This window comes from Eublepharis macularius, chromosome 5 (genome assembly GCF_028583425.1).
Source record: "Eublepharis macularius isolate TG4126 chromosome 5, MPM_Emac_v1.0, whole genome shotgun sequence".
In the NCBI taxonomy this organism is placed as follows: domain Eukaryota; kingdom Metazoa; phylum Chordata; class Lepidosauria; order Squamata; family Eublepharidae; genus Eublepharis; species Eublepharis macularius.
In genome coordinates this window covers 17,565,257-17,586,312 of record NC_072794.1, presented here as the reverse complement: position 1 = coordinate 17,586,312, position 21,056 = coordinate 17,565,257, and the positions used below count along the sequence as shown (strand labels likewise).

The following is a 21,056-nucleotide window of genomic DNA, read 5'->3' as shown; positions in this document are numbered from 1 at the left end:
TTATGGTGGCTTGGCATTTCTTTGGTCAAGGAGATGTCTTCCTTTTGCCACTAAGCGTGCTCCTTCAAGAGTCTGAATGTCAACCAGTTTTCCCCATCAGTGCCTTGTGAGAAGCCATGGCCACCAAACCATGCAGAAGCATAGAAGAGAGAGCCAGATGATCACTCCATGCTTTTCCAACCAGATAGTCCATCTTTCCCTCTGCTGCTTCCCTTCCAGCCACTCCTGCCCTCTACGTTTGCCTACTACATGCTGCAGCTTTCCATCTACTGTTCCATATCCATCACCCTCTTTTTCCAACGAAAGAAGGTAAGTGGAGAGAGGCAGTTGGGATCTACAGAATGCCCACCCTTAACTTCCTCTCCAGTTCAGGTCCCCTAGGTCCCCTTCTGCTTTATAGAATGAGATATGGCACAGCAAGGAATTATAATCACACATTGTAAAATTTCATTAATGATGCAGACGTATTTTGGATGTAAACAGGGGTAGAGCTCATGGCACCTACATGGGAATGTTGGTTCACAGCACTCTCACTGAATGTTCACTCAGCCTGTGACTGAACTCACCAACTTCACCTTGCAGAAAGAATCTTCCATAGTAGTAGTAACATTAAAATGTTACAAAGACTCTGCCTGGGAAATTCCTTTCTGGGAAGAGTCAGAACTTTCAGATACAGATTCAAAATTCCCTCCAAGAGAAATTTTGACTGATCATTCCCAAAGTAAAGACAAAAGGTTTTCTGGCATCCAAGAGGAAAATGACAGATTTGTGCCAATGAGCATGCTGTGGTCATAGGAGAGGATGAAAGAGGTCTTCAACTGGAAATCCTTTGAGATTCATCTCTCATCGAAATGGTAAGACATGATGGTATCTAATTATTAATTTTACTCTTTCTCCCTTGTTGGCCAGTATGAAATGCCATATCTCTAACCGGGTATGTTGCTTGGGATTTATTGACAACTTAAAACAGGAAAAGAATGGCTTATCATAAAATCATATGTATCCATCTGCAACCCAAACATCTTCCCTTGACGTAGCAGTTCTATTCGTAGAATTTTGCATTTCCATCAGGTATTCAAACCACAATATTTTGTATCATATACAGCACTTACTGCCTTGTAGGGCTGTAGTTCAAGTGTCCTGTGGCATGCTATTGGCTTTCTCCCAAGGCTTGCCTAAGGGCAACCTCTCCTGTCCTTTTGAACTCTTGTAAAGCAAGTTAGAAATACTAAATGCTGTTTCGTTATCATTCTGCAATGGGTGGGGTCACCTTTGTGTTCCCTCCTGGTGGTCCATCAGCTGTCTCCTCTCTTCCCACTACAGAAATTTGACGAGCAACTTCTCCACCATGCTGTCACCATCTTCCTCATCTGCTACTCGTATTGTGCCAACTACCTCCGTATTGGAACCTTGGTTATATTCATATTTGAATGTTCCACATTTTTCATGGCTGTGAGTATGGCTCACCACCTTGCAATAGGGAAAGTCAAAGGAGCTGACCTGGCTCTCCTGTTCTAATGAGGAAGCCTGTTTGACTACATCAGAAGTTGCAAAATGAAACCATTCACAAGTAGTACATGCCCTTTAAATGCAGAAGCAAGAGTAATGATAGACAAATCTTGCAGGTGCACATATGGATGCTTCATTTCAGTTATCCTACCTGGACTAGAACCTGTTTTGAAAACCTGCAGCTGTCAGTGTTACATGCAAGGAGAACATACGTCCCCTTCCATTATGTCCCCTGCAGGGTGTTGCACGCTGCAGACAAGCAACTCCTGGTGGTCCCTGGCCTGAAGGACATCTGTCTGGCCTCAACCAGGGCCAGGGCTTTTTCTTCCCTTGCCCTGGCCTGCTGGAATGCTCTCCCACTGGAGATCCGGGCCTTGCGGGACCTGTTACAGTTTCGCAGGTCCTGTAAAACAGAGCCATTCCACCGGGCCATCGGCTGAGTGCCAGCGGGTGTCCTCCTTCTTCCATCTAAGACCGCCACTTCTTCTGGGGCTGCCCTCGGCCATCTGCTATGCCTGTATACGGACTCCCAATATTTGTATAAATAGCCTGCTCCTGGACTATTTTAATGATTTTTTAAAAAATTATTGTTGATTTTAAGTTTTTGTGATTTTAATGTATTTTTTAATGTTGTTAGCCGCCCTGAGCCCATTTGTGGGGAGGGCAGGGTATAAATCGAATAAAACAAATAAAGAATAATAATAAATAGGGAGAACCCTGCTGGGTCACAGCAAGTGTCCATGTAGTCCAGCCATGTATTTCCCATGGTGACAACCAAATGTTCCAGAGAATTCTCAAAGAGGGGAAGGAAACCAAAGTCTCCCCCTGTCATTGCCTCCTCCCAACAACTAACATTCAAAGATATACTACCTCTAAATTGGGAAGTTCCATTTAGACTAGGGCTGCACCAGTCAAAAGATTGTGGAATAATTTCAGATCCAGATTTCAGGTTTGGCTCTGTTTTCATTTTTTTTAATGGTCTTGCTACTAATTTGGAGATTTTTCCACATTCCCTGCCCGCAAATTTGGAACTATTATTTTTGTCAGTCCCTCCACAAGAGACACGGACAGGGATAGGAAAAGAAAGAAAGTCAGCCTTGGACTTACCATGCTCCCATAATCCTACTATATAAAAGTGTAAGTGTGTTCCAGACAACTCATTTCTTACCCTGGTGCCCCTCTAGAGGGCACTGCTGCAGCAGGAAACCCAGGCAGGGATCAGGAGCAGAGCAGGTGGCAATGCCCATCCCCCACCTTCACCCGGAAGGGATCAAGAGTGGAGTAGATGGCAATGCCCAACCCCTTGCTTTCTTCTAGCTGGGATCGGTCACAGAGCAGGAGGCAATACCCACTCCCGCCTTCTCCCAACTGAGATCAGGAATGGAACAGTGGCAATGCCCGACCCCCACCTTCACCTGGCCGGGATCAGGAATGGAGCAGGTGGCAATGCCTGACTCCCACCTTCACCTGGCTGGGATCAGGAACGGAGCAGGTGGCAATGCCTGACTCCTGCATTCACCTAGCTGGGATCAGAAGAGGAGCAGGAAGCAATGCCACCCCCTGCCTTCACCTGGCTGGTATCAGGAGCGGAATGGGCAGCAATGCAAGCCCCCACCTTCACCTGGCCAGGATCGGGCGCAGAGCAGGTGGTAATGCCCACCTCCAGCCTTCACACAACTGGGATCAGGAGTGGAACAAGTGGCAATGCTTGCCCCCACCTCCAACCAGCCGGGATCAGGAGTGGAGCAGGTGGCAATGCCAGTCCCCCACCTTTTTGTGGCTGGGATTGGGAGAGGAGGAGGTGGCAATGCCCACCTTCCCTTCACTTGGCAGGATAAGAAGCGGAGAAGGTGGCAATGCCAACCCCCTGTCCTCACCCAGCCAGGATCAGGGGCAGAGGAGGATGCAATGCCAACCTTCCCCCCTTTCTAGAGCCCATTGTGTTTTTTCCCCACAATGGGCTTTGTTGCTAGTCCCATAAAAAGGCTTCTTATGCCATCGGTAACAGAGGCATAAGAGCCCACAGCACAGCTGGCGAACCGTGGGAGGGCTTCTGGACTAAAAAGTCTTGGTTTTCACAATGTCCATCCCCCTCCTTCCCCAAATTGGGGGGCTCTTTGTTTTTTGTTTTTTAGATTAACTACTGAATATCATCATAGCAATATAACAGTATAGCAACATATGTATCTGGTTATCTGAACTGGCAGTTTTCATTTTTTTTAAAAGAAGTGTCAAGCCCCTTCTGTTGTGGAGATATAAAGGAAAAGGTATATCTTTACAACTTAAAGACACAGGGTGTTCCTTTAGAGAAAAAAAAGAAAGAAAGTGGGAATTCAGAGAACCTGGTATGCATTTTCATGGAAACTCCATGTTTATTAGATGGATAGATTTTTAATAGTATGATTTACCTCGACTGTATGTTTTAATTAGATTTTATGTTGTTACCTGTCTGGTCTTTGACCATATTAAACATTGATTGATTAATATGCATGTTACTGTAGTGTTACAGCGATATAATGGTATTCAATTGCCAAATTTTAAAAAATCATGTGGTGGAGGAGGGGGATTGACCACTGCAACTGCCGAGCATAGCAGGAGTCCTGGAATCTGCCAGCCTACCCACCAGTTTCCTACTGAGGGGGTGGGTTCTTTGCCTCTGTTGCCTACTATGGGGAGAAGCCTCCATCAGTTACAATACTGGCATGGTAAACCCAGGGCCAGTTCAGCTGTTTCCCTTATAAAGGGCCATGAGAGGAGGCAGGGGGCAAGGATGCCAAGAGACAACTTTTTTCTAGGCTGGCTTCCTCTCTTTCCATACACACCTCTGTACCTCCCTGACACTTGGAAACACTCCTGAAATTCTGGGAGGAAAAAAATTCATTACATCTCAATTTGGATGAACTTGGTGCTATTTTAATGATTCCAGAAAATGACTACAAACAGTTAACTTGGATATAATTTTGGCTCAGGTGAATCTGACTGCATACCCCCAATTTAGACAACATGGATAATATTGATGGGCTTCCCTTCCAAGATTTTCTCAAATCTCTTATGGAGTCTTTTAAGCCAAATGGCCAACATTACCTCCTGCTGCAGGGAGTTCCACAAATTAATTTTGACATTTCTGAAGAAGGACATTCTTTTCCCACTCATGAATATACTGCTAACAATAGGGGGTTTTTTTTAAAGTACCCTTATTCTCCACTCTGAAAATCAGGGCCACTTACGGTGCAATCCTAAGCCTCAGCTTATCCATGGCAAATAGGTGCCACAGATTTCTGGTGCTGTTAGATTTCTCCTAAGGAGTTTGACTAAAATGCAACCAGGTGCAGCAAAGCCCTGCCAGGAGACAGTGTTGCCTGTTTCCCTGGCACCCCCAGCTGTTCACCCCCAAATTAGAGGGATAAATTTTTATTACTCCTCAAATTTGTGATTACTTTGTGATATTTTAAATGTTCAGCAACTGACTCAAAACAGCTAATTTGGGTGTATGCATATCCACAATTTAGACATCAGGGGTAACACGTATCGAAGAGCTTCTCCTCCAAGAATTCATCAAATTTCTTATAAAGGCACTTAAATCAAATGCCCAATACTATCTCCTGTGACAGGTAGTTCCACAAATTAATTTTGATGTTTCTGAAGAAGGACATTCTTTTTCCTGTCAGGAATATACTGCTTAACAATATATAATTTTTAAACATACCCTTATTCTCCACTCTGAAAGTCACTCTGAAAGTTTGATGCTTTTGCTCCACAGGACAAAATATGAGTTCCAGAATGTTTTACACAGTAAGGGGGCGGGGAGGTAAAAGCTTGTGGGAATAATTTTCAACAGAAAAATAAACTAACGGGCACCCCATCCCCCTACACACATTGATCTTCCCCTTTTAATCTGAGTTTGTTTCCTATTTATTTTTTAAATGGGGGGAAATCACTTTGAAATGTAAAAGTTGACTTCTTGACCCTATTAGTTCACCTCAGTCAAAGACTAGCCAAAAAGCAATTAGGAGTATGGAGAATAAATTTTCATTCTTTCAGCTGCAATTATCTATTGGATATATTTTTAGCCTCCCCCCCCATAGATTTTTCAAGGTAAAAGAGGGAGCTAGAAAAGATCCTTAAAGATAAAGATGTCTCTCTGGGGACCAAGATCAAGATAATCCAAACTATGGTATTCCCCATTACTATGCAGGGCTGGATCTTGAGTTCCTGGCACCCGGGATAACCCAAGTCTGGTTGCCCTCGCACACGCACGCAGTGCGTGCATGCTCCCGGCACTGTGTGATGATGTCACGAAGGGCTGGTGTGCCACGAGCGGAGCAGCAGCAGTGCTGGCAGCTGGGAGGCCGCTTGTGCCACTCGCCTGCCCCACTGAGGGGGTGGGCGGCTTGCCACATGCTCCCTGTACTGCAGGGAAGGCAAATGGTGCGGGCGATCTCCCAGCCCTCGGTGCCACTTGCTTGCCCAGCAGGACAGCAAGCACACAGCAAGCTGGCTGCCCCCTCAGCTGGGCAGGTGAATAACACGGAAGGTTGGGAGGCTGCCCGTGCCATTTGCCTGCCCCGCAGGACAGGGAGTGTGCAGTAAGCCAGCTTCCCCCTCAGTGGGGCAGGCAAGTGGCATGGGTGGCCTCCCAGCTCTCTGTGCCATTCACCTGCCCGGCTGAGGGGGCGGCCAGCTTGCCGCGCGCTCCCTGTCGTGCTGGGGAAGGTGAATGGTGCGGGCGGCCAACAGAGAATACTGAGTGACAGAGACCATAACAGTCATTTTTTTCAAGCACATGTACTCTCCAGAATTACACTTCCCAGCATCTTTTGGTTGGGGGCGATGATAGCAATTTAAAACAGGCCATAGTTTTCACTTTAGATGTGTCCTGGATGACTGCATGCTAGGGTCCTTTTGATCTGTGTGTTTTTTGTGTTCCCCCTCCAGCTCACGAAGGTCTTCATCTATGTAAAATGGCAACGAACTAGTAAAACTCTCTTTATCTTATTTGCCATCATGTTCTTCTCTTGTCGCATCGTAATTTTCCCCTACAAGTAAGTTTTGCTTCTGGCACACATGTTTGAGCCTCTCTACAGTTTTACAGTCTGTCTCATCATATCTGCTAAAGGGGGACCATTTCAGAACTTATTGGTGACTAGACAGGGCACGAACAGCATTACGAACGGAAAAACCCCACGAACAGCCCGTTCTGCGAAAAAGCTGTTCGTGAGGCTCCATTCTAAATGAAAAAGTGGTCATTGCAAGCCACGTTCGTTGCCTTCGTCAGCTGTTCGTCAAGCCAGACAGTCTGGGGCCTTTCAATCAATTCTCCTGGCAATGGCAGGGACTGAACTCTGTCTGATCTCCTTCTGGCTTTCCTTCTGGCTTTAACCCTTCAAAGTACTTCCAGCAGAGAGTCCCGTTTTTGGCACTGTGAAGAGAAAATGACAGCAAAGGGGGGGGGAACCCATGGATAATGCTTTTCCTGGGGTGCAATCTTTCTGAAACTTGGGGGGTCTTTGGAGGACAGTGAGGGCTATGTCCCCTGTGAATTTGGTGGGTAACGGACATTGGAAAGGTCAGTTAGTAACCCCTCAAAGTAGCTTCCAGCAGAGAGTCCCATTTTTGCCACATGTGAAGATAAAATGACAGCTAAGGGGGGGACCCATGAATCATGCCTTTCCTGGGGTGCAATCTCTCTGAAACTTGGGGGGGGAGGTCTTTAGAGGACAGTGAGGACTATGTCCCCTGCAAATATGGTGGATATTGGACATTGGGAAGGTCAGTTTGTGGGGTGTTTAAAGGGCCCTGCCCCTTGCATGTGGCAGAAAAGGGCCCTTTAAACTATCAACTGGCAGGCGGCAGGGGTGAATCCCCCTGCCACCTTATAGTTTAAAGGGATCTTTAAAGGCCCAGAACAACGAACAACAAACATGTTTGTGAACAGGGTCATGTTCGTTACTGTTCGTTGTTTGGTGTTCGTGGATGGCAATGAACAATGAACAGCTTGTTCAGGTTTTTTTTCCATTCGTGCCCATGTCTAGTGGTGGTGACCCCACCTGTTTAGATGTACATACATAATTTAAAAATGAAAGTACAGAAGTTCATAATGCATTGGTTCCATTTCAGGAATAAAAATTGATAATGTGAAGAGCCAAAAATGGGGGGAGAAATTCAAGTGAGGAGAACAAGGCTGGGAAGGACCTCAAAGGGATCTCTCCCACATCGTGCACCACCATCTTTGGCATGCTAGTATGTTAGAAAGCATAAACTAGCAGATCCCTTCCCCCAAATTACTAATGACCTAAAGTTATGATGTTAGGAACTTCATCTTCTCCTGCTTTCTCCCTTCTTTGCCTCACAGAGTGCTCTACAACACGTATTATTGCACCATGGAATTCGTCAAACCCTTCTTTGGCTACTACTTAATAAATGCCAGCCTGATGGTCCTACAACTGCTCAGCATCTTCTGGACCTTTCTCATCTTCAAGATGATGTACAAGCTCCTTAAATTTGGCACGGTAGGGGCACAGCACTGTCAGAGGAGGGGATACCCATTTAAATCCAGCTAAAGAGATCATGGGACCTTAGTGCTGTCAGGTCCCCTGGTGGGGGTGATTGATCCCCCACTCTCACCCTCTGCCCCCCCATCCAATAGGGGTGGGGGAAAGACAGGAGAAAATGCCTGCTGGGTGCACTGGGAGGGTAAAGGGACCTTCAAACCCTATGGGATCTTGAATCCCCGAACAAGAAATGTTTGCGTCTCTCTGGTGGAAATTCTTAATTTCTTATGTTGTAGCAGTTTTAACCCAGGAACCTGAAAAAAGTGATTGGTGAAACACCTTTTTATTTCATAACAGGCACAACCTCAGAATAAACAAAAACTCACAGAGGCATGACCCCCCGTTCATTAAAATCATCACAGATAAATCATTCATCCAAGCCTTCTCTTTTTGCCAAGGGTCGTCTCTGCTTTTCATTTAGACCAGGAAATTGTCTGGTATTTTTCCCTTCTCCTACAACTAACACAGAGAGGTTTTTGAACACACGTGCTTTGGGCTTTTACTTGGATAGGACAGCTCCTTTCTGAAAGGACCCTAATAGCTTTGGTTTTTTTAAAGGTCCCCAAAAAAGGTCTGAAGGTCACTGCACAGACCATTTCAAATCGATAGTCTGTCTCATTAAATACTGTTATACATAATCTAAACTACGTTGTCCACTGCTTGTAAGGGTGTACTATAAAGAGCACAATCCATGTCATCAGCCTTCAACTTGGGCATCCCTTTAGTGGAACTGTGTAAGATGGCTACCTGGTCTACACCGTCCATGTTCATCAAACATTATACAATTGACATAGACTCCAGAAGGGACACAGCTGTTGGCAAAGCAATCCTAATGAGTCTTTTCCATTAATAACAACAACAACAACATTCAATTTATATTGCGTCCTTCAGGACAACCTAATGCCCACTGAGAGAAGTTTACACAGCATGTTATCATTATCCTCACAACAAAACACCCTGTGAGGTGGGTTTGCCTGAGAACGCTCCAGAGAGCTGTGAGTTGCCCAACATCACCTAGCTGGCTTCAAATGGAGGTGTGGGGAATCAAACTCAGTTCTCCAGTTTAGAGTCCCACACTCTTAAGAGGGGAGCTTTACTCCCACCTCTTAGTTAAGTTAGCTTGCTATTCTCCCACGTGGGATTGTTGAGAAGACAAAACGATGAAAACAAGATTGCCCTTACCTGTAACTGTTGTTCTTTGAGTGTTATTCTGTGCAGGCACACATTCCTCCCTCCTTCCCTACTGTTTGCTCTTTATTATTATTGTTGTTGTTGTTGCTATTTTTCCTTCTGCACCAGCAGCTTACTGAGGGAGGGACCCACTCATCCCGCTTTTTATAGCCACACCGGGAGAAAAACGTACAATAAGGCTGGGCAAATGAGCTTTAGAACGACTGTGGCTTTGGTAAGAACTGATTTGTAGCAGATGCAAATAGCTATTTGATTCTGTAGAGAACAGGGTTTTAATCCAAAACCTAAACGTTGCCCATTCCCATGTACCTGCACAGACGAACACTTGATGAACAACAGTTACAGGTAAGTGCAACCCTCATTCACTTAGGCATGTCAACACAGAGTAACTTTATTCAGCAGAAACCAAGGAAAGCACAAGTCCTATCACAGGCCTTCCCTAGCAGTCCTTCAGCCAGTTTACAAAGATTTGAGTAAAACTGGGCCCAGAATTGCTCCAGATACACCTATCCTGAGACTAACTTAAAACATGACGCAGACCTACACTAATATAACTGATACTACTAGGAGAGAATTGTTATTTCAATTGTGTTCATCCTGTCTCGGGAATCATTCCTGTGTTTCTACTCAGAAAGAGTGTCCCAGGGCAAGAATTCTTTGACACACAAACTTTCATTAAATTGGCTGCTGTCAAGGCTTCTACTGACAGAAGCAGCCATGAAGATAAGAACAGGGCTGTGGTTACCTGTAATTGTTGTTTATTGCATAGTCTTCTAGACTTCTATGCCAGTTTGTTGTAGTGGTTAAGAGCGGCAAGACTATTACCTGGAGAACAGTTGTTTGATTCTCCACTCCTTCACTTGAAGCCAGCTGGGTGACCTTGGGTCAGTCACAGCTCTTCCAGAGCTCTCTCAGCCCCACCCACCTCCCAAGGTGATCATTGTGGGGATAATAATAACATACTTCGTAAACTGCTCTGAGTGGATGTTATGTTGTCCTGAAGGGCAGTAGGTAAATTGACTGTTGTTGTTGTTGTTGTTATTTTGTGCAGGCAGACTTTCCTCCCTCCTGCACTACTGTGAATTCTCTGGAACCTTTGTTTCTTAGGGAGTCTCTGGGGGTGGCATGGAGAGAGCTGAGGAAATAATGCCCCACCTCCTGGTCATGTGATGCTTTTGTCAGAAAAGCAGCAAAGGGGGGAGAGGTGCTCCTAGCCTTCTAGAAAGCTCTGGAAATCTTCTCTGTAGCTGTTTAATACAGATTTCTCTCTTCAGATGTCAGATCTTTTGCCAGCAGAAGAAACAGAACATCTGAAATAAAGCATAATACTATTTAATATACAAGAACCTGATAAATGTACAAAACAATCCTACAACTACCAGACGAAATGCATGCAAAAAATCACATTTCCTACTACTTCTCAAACTCATCTAAATCCATCATCATAACAGTTCTCTAAGATTAAGGCAATTGGTTTTTAAGATGATAGGCAGAACGTTATAAAAAAATGGTAACCCCAGGACACATGATATCCTCACCCAATATAAGGACTTTGCTGGAAAATCTCCAGCAGGAAGCCTGATTAGACCCTCACACAACACATTTTATAGACAAGGTCACAAAACAAAAATAAATCTAAGTTTAACAAGTTTGTCCTCTTAATGCAGCTACAAAAAAGGCCTTCTCCCAGTTCAAAGAAGCCTAGATAGATCTGGCTACATGGAATCATGCCATGATACCATGAACACTAGACTACTGTAATCCACCCTACATAGCTTTAGCCTCAAAGTTCTTGTGGACAAATCCAGAGCACTGGCAGCAGCATCATAGGCATTCATCTTTTCTTTGATATGGCCAACTTAAGAGCGTATTCCAATGCAGCCCTTCTCTTTAGCTGGAGCAAACAGGTTAATTCCTTCAAGTTGTCTCAACTTCACAATGATAAGCTCGGCGTGAAAAAAATTGAGAGGAGATTCCTCTGAGCTCACTAGCCCAAAAAAGGAAGGGTTTGGATTATTCTCTTAGCTAAAACAAAGAGTTGTGGTCATCAATTTACTACTGGGTCCATAAACTTTGTGGGGATATTGTCAATTTGTTGCAGAGTGGTAGAGTTGTGCATTGTACATAACGAGAACACACACTCCCAGAGTTTACCTCTATAAAAATACTTTACTACATAAAGGATAAAAAGGTTACATTTAGAATAAAACAATAAGTGCCTAACTGGCTACATCTTGGCTAGCTTCTGAACTAAACAGAGACTTGCTTCAGACTGTTACATCTTAAAAAGATGCCTGGCTTAGACTGGAAACAGACTAACTGAACAAAGAACCATAAACTTCTGTATATCCTTGTAGTTAATTGCCCCCCCCCCCCATTAACTGGTTGCCCAATAGAGAATCTTAATCCTAGTTCATTAAACATAGAGACTCCCATTTCTATGATGAGAAAACTCACTTGATGCCTAAGTGGTAACTTTATCATACCACAAATATGCATGCCATCTGAACCTTAGGTCATGGCCCTCCAATTCCAATAACCTTTTATTTCTCAGCATTAACCATTCTTTCAACCAATCCAAACAGCAAAACACCAAATCAAATATTTAAATTGGGTAAGCCTAAACCTCATCTTTCTTTTGCACCTTGCAATATTTTATATTTAACATGTTTTCTTCCCTTGCCTCACAAATTTGGAAATATGCCATTGTTTAAATGGTGTATCAAATGTCAATATTGGTATTGTCTGGAACAAAAACAACATTCTAGGTAGGACATTCATCTTAATTACCAATATTCTCCCCAACAACAATAATGTCAATTCTAGGGATGGCAGTCCATGGCAGATAGATCCCCACACCTCTTACAGCAAGCACTCCAGTACACTGGATGAAAAGGTTTTATTTTAGAGATCCAGTAAGTTCATGGGTACATCCATAGATGGGTAAGTTGGCAGGAATGAGGATACAAGCATAGGCACTTTGATATATGGAGCATGATTCCCCCTCCTCTTGAGCAGTTAGCAACTAGGTGCAAAAATCCCAAAGTCTCATGAGAACACAATAGCTTTGTCTGGGCCAAGGAAGACAGAAAATTACAAGGAACCAAATTTCCTCTGTCTTCTGTGAAAAGTTACAGCACACTTGCAAGGTCAAGCACACTTTTAGAGATAACAAACTGACTAACTTCTCTCAGCCTTAGTATTTGCATTTTTAGGCAGCCCAAGGCTGGCATGATTATAATGGTTATACTATATGAAAACACACAGGTACACAGGATATCAATACAGTGATCAGAGAGAATACATGAATGGCATGGATGAATGATATGCAGACATGACAGATAATTTTGATTTCTTTCCATATCTTATCATAAGTATTATGAAACAACATACAGTTCATACTTGACAATGTAATACTCAAATATTTTACTTTCTTTTCTATCTTTAAACTTGTTTTTTCCATCAAGAAAACTTGTTTTTGTAATGTCTTATATTTGTTAAAATCTTTGTTTTCTGTTTAATTTTCAAACCTGATAAAATCCCAAATTCTTTTAATTTATACATCAGAATATCAACTCTTTTTTCCGGGTCTTCTAAAATTAAAATCAAATTTTTGATAAATGCTCTCAATTTATAATTTTCATTCTTAAAGCTTACTCCCCAATTTTTTTCTTCTTATATCTCTATTCAAAACTTCAAGAACCAACATAAATAGAAGGGGAGACAAAGTGCATGGCTGTTTTGTTTCTTTTTGAATTTTACATAGTTTTGTTAAATCATCATTTACAATTATTTTTGCTGATTGCAAGGTATAAATCAATTTTACCCAACTTATAAAATTCTCTCCGAAATTAATATTCTCTAATACTTTTAGCTTAAAGGCCCAGTTTAAATTGTCAAACATTTTCTCTGCATCTATGAAAATCAAAGCAACTTGTTTTTCATTGTATTTTTCAAAATATTCCAAAATATTAAGTATAATTCTAACATTGTCTTTCAACTGCCTCTTTGGTGTAACCCCCCCCCCCCACACACACACACATTTTAAGTCTTACTGCTAAAATTGTGGTAAAAAACGTATTATTATTATTCAAAACTGAAATTGGCCTATAATTTTTAGAGAAGTCAAATCTTGTCCATCTTTGGGTATTAAAGTTATATAAGCCTCTTTCCAAGATTCAGGCATCTTACCCTCTATAAAATAGAATTCATTGTATTTTTTAGATGTATTATTATTTCATCTTCAAAACACTTATAATACAGACCCAATAACCCAATTTAATTTTTTTAGAGCTTCAGATACTTTGTTGTATTGTCGAAGGCTTTCACGGCCAGAGAACGATGGTTGTTGTGGGTTTTCCGGGCTGTATTGCCGTGGTCTTGGCATTGTAGTTCCTGATGTTTCGCCAGGAACTACCTGCCAACATCTTTTCCACACTGTGACACTGAGAGATCTCTGTCTTTTGGTGCTACACCTCGGAAGATGCCAGCCACAGCTGCTGGCAAAACGTCAGGAACTACAATGCCAAGACCACGGCAATACAGCCCGGAAAACCCACAACAACCTTCAGATACTTTTTTAATTGTTATAGGTCCATTCATAAATTGCCTTTGTTCTTCAAAAATCTCAGGTAAATTTTGTTTCTTAGATAGTCTTCTATTTTAACTGATGGAATATCCTAAATTTGAATAATATTTATAAAAAGCTTTTGAATGTCCTCAATGTCCAATAATAAGTTAGCTGCTTCTTGTATCTTCCATAGCATTTTCTTTTCTCTCTCTTTTCTTAACTCATAGGCCAAACATCTGCCATATTTATTTGCCAGCTTAAAATTTCTCTGTTTAGTATATGTCAATTTCATTTCCATTTCTCTTACTGTTTACATAGATATTTGCCCTTGTGCCTGGCAGGCACTGGCAGGCTGCAGACATTCAGGACCAATGCCTGCTTTTATATTCTAACAAGATTGCTCTGACAGTCGGCAGGTACAGGGGAAGGATTCACCTATGGAATCACAGGCACAAAGTGGTGGAGCACTTAAGTTATCTCCTGAGGATGAGGAGAATGAACATAGATCTGGAAGGGGTAGAGGATATCACCAATGACAATCAAGCACATAGGATAATCCTTACGTTTAAGAGTGCAAAGATCCCACATAAGATGTTGGTCCTCAGAAATACCCTGAGGCATAAAGGTATTTTCCCTACCCGTGTGTTTGGTGTCACTATTAAAAGATCTTTAATCACCAAACAGCCAAATAAAGATGCCTATGATACCCAAGAGATGACAACGGATAACAAGGAATCCTCCCAGGAACCTGCAATAAAAGGAGATAATAATTCAACCCAGAGGCCAGATACAACAAGGCCATACATCAAAGAAGGGAATGATTGGCTTGAGAATCCTGAGGAGAAAGAACTGCTTCATAATTTTGCAACTCTCCCACTTGAAGATCGAACGGCTATAATCTCCAGAATGGGAGGGGTTTATGAAAAGCTGGTGGAAATCCATCAAATGCCTGCAAAGGAGGAGATGGAAATAGCAACAGATGCCAGTATGACTGTGGGGGCTACTCAGAGCAAAGCCAACAACGATATGGATCATCTTCTGCTGGACTGTGCAAGCCCAAACCAGAAACAGAAGAAGCTAGAGGAAGAAACTGGCAATAATACGTCTCAAAGGAAGGGGCCTGACACCAGAAGTCATGTTCCCAGTCAGGATGATCATAAGGATGCCAGCTATAAGAGTTATAAAGGACAGCAGATCCTCACTCAAAACAGATGTGTCTATGAAGATCGCTATAGGACACTGGATGTAATAGAAACAAATTGACTAGCAGAGAGACAGCTTCGAAAGCGGAAGGATGTTAGGGGTTTTTTAAGGAGTTTTGCTTTTCGGTTTTTAAGGGGGAAGGGGAAGGGTGTGGTTTATATGACCGGGGTGGGTTTGGGGGGCAACCCATCAGGGTCAGAACCAGGTCCGGCAGGGGGCCGCGGCACTGCAGGTGCCGGTCTGGAGATCAGGGCGGGGGTTGGATCCCAGATTGATGAGGGTGGTTCCATCAGTACTGTAGGTGGGAGGGGCAGATATGGTGGTGACGGGGCCATATCATGTTTTGGGAGCGCGCGGCCGCTGTCTGTGAGAGGTTGCCCTCTCCGGCCCCCAATGTTCTTCTTGTTCCCTAGGTTGCACAGACCCTTGGGGTCTGGGCCCTCGACTGATGCTATGCAATGCAAGGTCCGCGGTAAATAAAGCTCCCCTCATTCATGATCTTGTTCAGGAGGGGGGAGTGGACCTGGCGGGTATTATGGAGACCTGGCTGGGCCGGGAGGGGGGGCTCCCCTCATTGAAATGTGCCCGCCAGGCTTCCGTGCATTCCATCAGCCGAGGGCTCAGGGTAGGGGCGGGAGAGTGGCGGTTGTTATAAGGGAAAGTCTTTGTCTGAGGGAGACCGATGTGCCTCAGATAGCTGGATGCGAGTCCCTACTTATGAAGTGGGGCCATGGGGTGCAGATGGGCCTGCTAATTGTGTACCTGGCTCCTTGCCATGTAGCGATGGCCATGCCTGAGCTGCTTGAGGTGATAGCCGGGGTGGCGGTTGATACCCCTAGGCCGGTGGTCATGGGGGATTTCAACCTGCCATCTGTTGGCGAAGCGTCGGAGGCGGCTCGTGAGTCCATGGCCTCTATGACGGCCATGGACCTGACCCAATTAGTTCAGGGCCCTACGCACACTGGGGGGCACACTCTGGATTTGATTTTTGTCTCTGGCCAGTGGTTGAATGACCTAGGAACAGGGGAGTTAGTCATTGAACCCTTGTCATGGTCAGATCATTCACTCCTTCAACTGGACTGCCGTTTAGCTACCCCCCGCCGCAGGGAGGCGGAGCCGACCAGGTGGTTCCGCCCCAGGTGCCTGATGGACCCGGATAGGTTCCTGACGGAGCTTGGGCCATTACCCAAGGCACTGGCTCACGCCCCGGCTGAAGAGCTGGTGGCTGCCTGGGATAGGGCGGCCATTGGGGCTTTGGACCGTGTCATGCCTTTGTGGCCTCTGACCCAGTGCCAATCCCAAGTGGCCCCCTGGTTCTCTGAGGAGCTGAGGGAGATGAAACGCCGGAAAAGATGCCTAGAGAGTGGTTGGAGGGCCAGCCGTTCCGATTCTGACCGGACACTGGTACGGTCTTATATTAAGACCTACCTAGGGGTGATAAAGGTGGCAAAATCCAATTATTTTTCCGCTTTGATCACGTCCGCAGATAATCACCCCGGCCACCCTGTTTAGGGTGACCTGCTCCCTACTTCACCAGGGAACGCAGGAAGACCCTTTGCAGGGCAGGGCTGAGGATTTTGTCCAATATCTGCACGACAAGATTGCTCAGATTTGGGAGGGTCTGGACTCTGACTGGGTGGGTATAGAGGGGGGACAGAGGTGGGTCTTGTGAATGTCATCTGGGAAGAGTTTGACCCTGTGACTCCCGAGGACATGGATAGGATACTGGGTAGGCTTAGCGCTGCTACTTGTTTATTGGACCCGTGTCCCTCCTGGCTGGTGGTGGCCTCCCAGGAGGTCACATGAGGCTGGCTCCAGGGAATTATTAACGCTTCTTTGCGAGAGGGTTTCTTCCCAACGGCCCTAAAAGAGGCGTTGGTGAGCCCCCTCCTCAAGAAGCCTTCCCTGGATCCGGCTGTATTAGCAAACTATCGTACAGTCGTATTGTCGAAGGCTTTCACGGCCGGAGAACGATGGTTGTTGTGGGTTTTCCGGGCTGTATTGCCGTGGTCTTGGCATTATAGTTCCTGACGTTTCGCCAGCAGCTGTGGCTGGCATCTTCAGAGGTGTAGCACAGACACTGAGAGATCTCTGTCTTTTGGTGCTACACCTCTGAAGATGCCAGCCACAGCTGCTGGCGAAACGTCAGGAACTACAATGCCAAGACCACGGCAATACAGCCCGGAAAACCCACAACAACCATTATCGTACAGTCTCCAACCTTGGTTTTGTGGCGAAGGTTGTTGAGAGTGTGGTGGTGCAACAACTTCCCCAGCACCTGGAGGAAGATGTCTATCTGGATCCATATCAGTTGGGCTTCAGGCCTGGGCACAGTACGGAAACGGCATTGGTCGCATTGGTTGATGATCTCTGGAGGGCTCGGGACAGGGTTGCTCCTCTGTCCTGGTCCTATTAGACCTCTCAGCAGCTTTTGACACCATTGACCATGGTATCATGCTGCGGCGGTTGGAGGGACGGAGTGGGGGGCACTGTGTTGCAATGGTTCTCCTCCTTCCTCTCCGACCACTCGCAGTTTGTGCTGACAGGGGGGCAGAGGTCGACCCGGAGGCACCTCACTTGTGGGGTGCCGCAGGGGTCGGTCCTCTCGCCCCTTCTGTTTAACATCTATGTGAAGCCCCTGGGTGAGATCATCCGTGGTTTTGGGGTAAAGTACCATCAGTATGTTGATGATACTCAGTTGTACATCTCTACCCTGGATCACCCCAATGATGCCCTTAATGTGATGTCCCGGTGCCTGGAGGCTGTGCGGATCTGGATGGGGAGAAGCAGGCTAGGACTCAACCCTTCCAAGACTGAGTGGCTGTGGTTTCCGGCGCCCCGTTATAGCCAGCTGGTTCCATCGCTGACTATCAGGGGCGAGATTTTGGCCCCCACAGAGAGGGTTCGCAACTTGGGTGTCCTCCTGGATGCACGGCTGTCGTTAGAAGATCATGTATCGGCCGTGGCCAGGGGGACTTTTTATCAGGTTCGCCTGGTTCACCAGTTGCGTCCCTTTCTGGATCGGGACGCCTTGCGCACAGTCACCCATGCCCTTGTTTCCTCCCGTCTGGACTACTGTAATGCTCTTTATATGGGGCTCCCCTTGAGGACCTCCCAGAGGCTGCAATTAGTGCAGAATGTGGCTGCGCGGGTGATTATGGGAGTGACACGGCGTGCCCATGTAACACCTCTCCTGCGCGAGCTACACTGGCTTCCGGTGGTCTTCCAGGTGCGCTTCAAGGTGCTGGTTACCATCTTTAGAGCGTTCCATGGCTTAGGGCCTAGGTATTTGCGAGATTGCCTGCTGCTACCGATAGCCTCCCACAGGCCGGTACGCTCCCACAGAGAGGGCCTCCTCAGGGTGCCATCGGTCAAACTATGTCGGCTGGTGACCCCCAGGGGGAGAGCCTTCTCTGTCAGGGCACCTGCCCTCTGGAATGAATTGCCCCCGGAGATACGTATTGTCCCTGACCTACACACCTTTCGCCGTGCCCTTAAGACGTTATTATTCCAACAAGCGGGGCTGGCCTAAATGTGTTTTAATTGAGTTGTCCTGTTCTGAGTTAAATTATTTAATATGTTTATATTTTATATTCTTATTGTTTTATATTTGTATGTTTTATTTTTGCTGTACACCGCCCTGAGTCCTTCGGGAGATGGGCGGTATAAAAATTCAATTAAAGTTAAAGTTAAAGTTAAAGTTAAAATTCTCATTTGATGAGTAATTTTATTATTACTAGGAGTGATTTTTAATTCTTCCTCTTTCCTTTTATTCTCCTTCATAATCTTCTCTGTTTTCTCTTGTCTCTTCATCTTCACCTTAATATTGTGTTGCATTAAATAGCTTCTCATGAAGGTTTTACTTGCATCCCAAACCATTCTCATATCAAGATCCTTATTTAGGTGAAACTCAAAGGATTCTTTCTAATTTTTCCTTACAGTCCTAACTATTGTGGAAGTTAAACTGGTACAGCTGAGTAGAATTTGCAGTAATGATAGTTTCATTCATTTCTCACATTTATTTCTCATCAAAACTCATGTGTCTATCAGAGATCTAAAGCAGCATACTTGGTTTTCTGCATTTTATCCTCACAGCAACCTTGTGAGGAAGCATAGGCCGAAAGAAAATGTGGTAAGCAGTGTTATGACCCTTACTTTCTCTAGGGTAGATTTTGCCTTTAATCTTTCCCTTACATCCTCTGGGAAAATTGCTGCCACCAGGGATATTATATTCCATGATATTTTATTTAAGGTTTCCCCTTAGTAACATGCCTAAGCATCAGGTTCCTTCATGGTTCTATGTGGCCCTGAGGATAGGAATGGGATATAGCAATGACAGCTACTCTGGGATATAACAAAAACAAAATAAACTTTTATTTTTTTCCCAAGAAGCGTATCGGTTTCAAAAAGTAGTTCTCGGTTCTTAAAGTTACTTCATTTAAACTCATGCACACAGATCTCTTCTAAGGCTTCACACACAGTTAGTCTCTTTCTCTGACTCAATATTTCTCACAGACGTGCTTAAAGTTACTCAGGCAGCACACAGCTAGCCTCTCTTTTCCTCACTAAATATTTTCCACAGAAATGCTTAAACTGCTCAGGCAGCACACAGCTTGCCTGCTTTCCTCTGACTCAATATTTCTCTCAGAACTGCTTAAATTTACTCAGGCTGCACACAGCTTGCCTGATTTCTCTTGACTGAATGTACTTTTTCCACTCTCAGTCTAAAACGCATTCACTCTGCCCACACTCTCAATCATCAACCAATCATATCACTCATTCATCCCTCTCTTTCACTCCCACTCTTCACCTATCTCACACCAAGCATTTAAAGATACATGCACACATTTACTTGAAATCATTTCAGGCAGGTTCAACCATGTGCTCCCTGGCAGGGTGGGGATTTGAACTCAGGTCACTGCAGCCCTGTATTCTAACCCCTAAATGAGCTGATCTCCCTCTTTGCCTTTAAGTCTCTAGCACTGGGGCCAAGAACATCATCAAATCTTTCTAGAGACTGGGTCCTAAACAGTAAGATTTGAGGCCACTTCTTAATAGAGCCTAAGCCACTATGGTCCGCCCTCATATGTCCAAACCTTTTTGACATGTGAGATAAAATCTGGTACTTGAGCCTGGTCTTGGCTCCCGCTTGCATCCCTAGAAGCCTGATATGTGGTGAGTTGTTGACTGATTTCCCTTTCGTGTGACGCCTCTGAGCATGTGAAGAGAAGCTTAGCAGGACCACTGACTGTGTGCAGAGTGGTTTGTGTAATCCTTTCCATATTTCAAAGTCTAAACAGGTGTCATGGCACAATTGACTGAGATTCTGTCTGTATGTGGTGGTGAATAAAAAGTAGAAGACAATAAAATTTCATGGGGACATCTATCTGGAGAAAAGAGAAGGAAGGACCATCAAGGTTGATGCTGATTTATCTGATTCTCTTGCAGATGAAAAAAGACATAAGGAGTGACTCAGAAGACAGCAAAAGTGACAAAGAAGAGACAGAGCAGAAGGAAGCAAGTACTGAATCGTGCATGTGAAGCCTTCCAATGAGGCAAACTATGGCCCTGGGGCCTTTGGGGGTTGGATAAACACTACATGGGATAGGCTAAATCCTCTCCTCCTGCTCCTGCCCTGTGGTTCCTCTCCAAATCAGAGGAGTGGAACCACAGTGGGCAATTAGTTCTCCACACCACCTGTCACATAAAAAAAGATTGTCTAGTTTGACTCTAATTGGACTAGTACTCTGAGTTAGTACAGGGAGAGAAGGAAGCTATTAGAAATAGTCATTTATATTTGCTATCGGAGTCACCCAACAGAAGAGTTTCTATGTATTGTCGAAGGCTTTCACGGCCGGAGAACGATGGTTGTTGGGGGTTTTCCGGGCTGTCTTGCCGTGGTCTTGGCATTGTAGTTCCTGACGTTTCGCCAGCAGCTGTGGCTGGCATCTTCAGAGGTGTAGCACCAAAAGACAGAGATCTCTCAGTGTCACAGTGTGGAAAAGATGTAGGTCATTTGTATCTACTCAGGA

At 44.8% G+C, this 21,056-nt stretch overlaps 1 protein-coding gene across 1 annotated transcript in view; it reads left to right on the top strand.

Moving 5' to 3' along the window:
• The window catches only part of LOC129330255 (ceramide synthase 4-like), a 67,406-nt gene extending 46,614 nt beyond the window's left edge, over nucleotides 1-20,792 (top strand). Inside the window, exons 7-11 of the mRNA XM_054980292.1 lie at nucleotides 220-309; nucleotides 1,324-1,452; nucleotides 6,445-6,551; nucleotides 7,862-8,018; nucleotides 20,473-20,792. Coding sequence (XP_054836267.1) covers nucleotides 220-309; nucleotides 1,324-1,452; nucleotides 6,445-6,551; nucleotides 7,862-8,018; nucleotides 20,473-20,565 — 576 coding nt within the window. The 3' untranslated portion in view covers nucleotides 20,566-20,792. The remainder of the gene's footprint in view (nucleotides 1-219; nucleotides 310-1,323; nucleotides 1,453-6,444; nucleotides 6,552-7,861; nucleotides 8,019-20,472) is intronic.
• The last annotated feature ends 264 nt before the right edge of the window (nucleotides 20,793-21,056 follow it).